This window comes from Elephantulus edwardii, unplaced genomic scaffold, assembly GCF_000299155.1.
Source record: "Elephantulus edwardii isolate Elephantulus edwardi_28Jun2011 unplaced genomic scaffold, EleEdw1.0 scaffold00138, whole genome shotgun sequence".
Taxonomy (NCBI): Eukaryota; Metazoa; Chordata; class Mammalia; order Macroscelidea; family Macroscelididae; genus Elephantulus; species Elephantulus edwardii.
This window is the reverse complement of record NW_006399888.1, coordinates 3,608,842-3,612,818: the sequence shown is the minus strand read 5'-3', so window position 1 is coordinate 3,612,818 and position 3,977 is coordinate 3,608,842. Positions and strand designations below refer to the sequence as shown.

Here is a 3,977-nt window from a genome sequence, read left to right as displayed (position 1 = left end):
GGCCGCACCCCCGGAGCCCACGCGGCGCCGCGCAGGGCCCCCCACGAGCCGCGCGCCACGCGCCAGGCCAGCATGGCCCTGCGGCAGGGCCGCAGGGATTCGGAGGCTAGCGCTCAGCAGTCCGGGACGCCAGCGAGCCGCCGCTCCTTGGAGGCCCTACGGTCCCACGGTGCCAAGGTTCTCGCTGCCTCCATACTAGTTTTCAAAACTGGGCACGCTCCGTTTATACAGGCGGCTCGGAACCGTCAAGGACGGACGTGCTTGCGACACTTTTGCGACACCACCGCGGCCGGGTTACCTAGCGCCCTATGCGGGCCCGGGACGCACGCGCCGTTAGCCCCCGAGCCTCTGGGCCTGGGAGGTGGTCTCTGCGCGGTGCCCACGTGTCCACTTCGCTCCGAAGCTAACGGACAGAGAGCCATCTCCGTGCCCGGTCCGCAGCCCCGAGGCCGGAGGCCCACCGAAGGGTCCCCTCGGAGCTGTGTGCCGAGATCCCCGGGCTTCATGGATGCTCTAAATAGTATTGTATGTCAACACAGGAATGTTGGGAAATGTCAACACTCATTACCACCTGTTACTCTGAAAGTGTGCTTACTCTAGCCAGTCATTATGCTAAGCGCTTCATGTTTAATTACTCCCTTTAATCTTCCCAATAACTCGTAAAACGGAATTTATTGTCTCTTATTTTTACAGGGGAGGATAAAGGTTTGGGGATCTTAGAAGAAAACTAGTCAAGATGAGAATCACTTGGACAATAATTAAGTGCAGTATGGCAGTGTTTGCGAATTACTTTGTTTTGTTCAATGTCAAGTCGGTTTGAGCGCTGCTGTCCCCTGCCACTGCCCTCGCGCTGCCAGATGTGTGGCAGCAGTCCCACCAAACAGTAAACTTGGGTCAGATAGCCAGGGAAGGGAAAGATGATCAAAACTGAACAGCACTGTGGGTCTGTGCAACCACAAAAATATTTAAAAGAAGATTTTTAATTTCTTTTTTTCAGCTTTTTAAAATTCCTTTTAATGAAAGTTTATAGAGACTTAGGGTTTCCATTCATACATTGTTGCACTTTTTGCTCTGGCGACCCCCTCCCCCCATTCACTCTTCTCCTTGAAAAGTAAAAAACTCTTTTCATAGTTATGTAACACATCCCCCTCAAGTCCACTTCACTATGCAGCCTTCATTCTGGACTCCTGTAATGACAATAATAACCAATCATATATCCCTTTTAGACAATTCTCTCCCTCATCTGTTTCAATGCAGTATACATCATTCATCTCTTCCTTCTCTGTCTTCCCTCAACTCCCATGTCACTCAGCATAATGTCCTCCAGGGTCACCCATTTTGTATAATATTTCATGAGTTCCTTGTTTTTCAATGCTGCATAGTATTCCATTGTGTCTCTATCCTCGTTTGTTGATGGGCACTTAGATTGTTTCCAGCTCTTTGCTAGTGTGAACAAAGGCACAATAAACATGGGTGTGCGTATACCTGCTTGGGTGGAGGTTATGGTTTCTTTAAATTCCCAGTAGTGGAATTGGTGGGTCAAATGGTATTTCTATTTGCAACTTTTTGAGAAAGGGCCATACAGCCTTCCATAATGGTTGAATCAAAAAAAGAGTATTTTTAATTTCTTAATTTTTCTAACACCAATGTAAAGAGTGTAATATTTTAAAATAATGATTGGGATAAAATACAGTTCTTGTGCAAACACCATGTCAATCCACCTGGCTGATGTCTTCCTCCCAATTTTCTAAGCATGTTCCTCTTCAAGGAATAAACTTGCCTAGCTACATGCCTTAAGTCTGTGAGATGAAATATCTATCATCTTTGCCTCCAAGGAGCACTTGAGTTGCACCTTCTTCAAGACATATGTTTGTTCTTTTCTTTTGGCAGCTCATGGGCTCTCCAGCCCTCTTTTCCAGCACCACAGATCAAAGGCATTAATTCTTCTTTTGTCATCTTCATACATTGTCTAGATCACAGCAGGATAGCAAGTGACTGGGAAAATGATGGCCTCAATAAGGCACCCCTTTGTGCTCAAACTGACATCATTATTGCTTAATAATTTGGTGAGGTCCCTGACTGCAGACTTTCCTAGTACGTCTTCTGATCTCCTAACTAACGGTACCAAGTGTGCTGACTGTGGATTGAAGATGAAGTCACTAACAGTTTCAATCCTTTCTCCGTTCATCATGATGTTGCCTATCAGTCCAACATTAAGGATTTTTGGTTTTTCTTGATGTTGAGATATTGATGATGGTAAGTTAAAACCACAAGGAGATTTGGGTCTTACAGGAAGGGAGCACAACTGTAATTATTGGCATAAAGTTCACAAGTGTTAAGTGCACAACCGTGAGCTTAAATCCAAGTGTTCTAACTCATTGTGACCCTCGATCAGGTTTCTGAGGCTGTAAATCTTAAGAGAGGAAACTGTCCATCTTCCTCCCTTGGATGACTTAGTGGATCCCAGGCTCTGATGTTCTGGTTAGCAGCTCAATGAGTAATGCACTGTCACTAGAGCTTAAGAGTCTAATTACTCATTGCCATAGAGTCAAAATTGACTCACAGTTGAGCCTCTTACTGTTTTCAGAGGCTGTAAATTGCATAGAAAGAGCTTGTCTATTTTTCTCCCAAGGAGCAGCTGTGGATCTGAACTGCATGCCTTTGGGTTGGCAGCACAGTTGGCACCAGAGGTCGTTTGAGCCTAAATAGTGAGGAATTAAATGATAGGATTTAGAGGCAAAACACATTACTAGTGATGTTAAGTGTTGATATTACTAGAATGTATGAAAAACTCTTCAGCCAAGTGTTTTTATATCCTTCATTCCTGTGGGAATGAACACTGACATTGGCAGGCCCAAGAAATTAATCCTTTCCATTTCGGAATGTGACTGAAATTTTGAAAGCTTATAGACCACGTCATCATTCGGCATTGGGGGAAAAATATGAACAGTCTTTTGAATGTCAGCACATAATAATTTTCCCTCCCCACAAAATCCCAAGACCTTTAATTTGAAAGGCGTTCCATGACTAAAAAGTTGGTGGTTTCTAAGACAACAGCTTAGAAATGCTATGGGCCGGTTCCTACATGGAATCATTCATGAGTCTAAATCGCGGTGGCTCCTACCTATAAAGACCAACCTAACTTGCTGTTGCAGCTCGCAGTGATATCCCAGGGCTGGGCAGGGCTGCCCCGAGCTTCTGTGATCTTTATGGAAGCAGACCTCCATGTTTCTTCCTGGGTTCTAATTGTTGACCTTTCTGTTGTGAGCCAGGTGCTTAAATACCACACCACCAAGGCATCTTTACAATAAACTGGTTGCCTTTTGAGTCCCAACAAGTGACCCTCCAGTGGATTTCTTAGACCCTAAAGGACATAGGAGCCACTGGTGGATTTGAACTGCCAGAGTGGTGCCATCTTTGGGTTAAAAGGGAAACTTTCTCACCTTTTACAGTACTTCAGAAACAAAACAACTCACGTAAAACTCATTGTCCATGACTTCATCCATAGCCACTGGTGAGAGTCAGCGCCCAGAGCCATTAGGGGCTTTAAGCTTGTTGCCCACTGCTGTGGTGTGGACAGCTGAAACCCAGGCCCCAATAGGCACCTGGGGGGGGGGAACCCCAGACTCTACTTCATGCTCTGCTGGAGGAGCGGCAGTCTCCTGTACCAGTCAGATCCAATTTGACGGTACACACACACACACACTTTTTCTTCTTTTTTAAAAAAAGACTACTTCAGCCATCGTGGCCCCCTGCCCGGGGCGAGCCGTCGCGGCCCTCTGCCCGGGGCGGGCTGCCCTCGGCCCTCTGCCCGGGGCCCCTGGCTTGGGGCGAGCTGTCGCGGCCCTCTGCCTGGGGCGAGCTGTCGTGGCCTCCTGCCCGGGCGAGCTGGCATGGCCTTCTGCCCGGGGCGGGCTGCCCTCGGCCCCCTGCCCGGGGCCAGCCGTCGTAGCCTTCTGCCTGGGGCGGGCTGCCCT

General features: G+C 47.6%; 1 protein-coding gene across 1 annotated transcript in view; it reads right to left on the bottom strand.

Moving 5' to 3' along the window:
- The window catches only part of CRLS1 (cardiolipin synthase 1), a 23,822-nt gene extending 23,748 nt beyond the window's left edge, over positions 1–74 (bottom strand). The window contains exon 1 of the mRNA XM_006894265.1: positions 9–74. Within this exon, the coding sequence (XP_006894327.1) occupies positions 9–74 (66 nt within the window). The remainder of the gene's footprint in view (positions 1–8) is intronic.
- Positions 75–3,977: the final 3,903 nt, after the last annotated feature.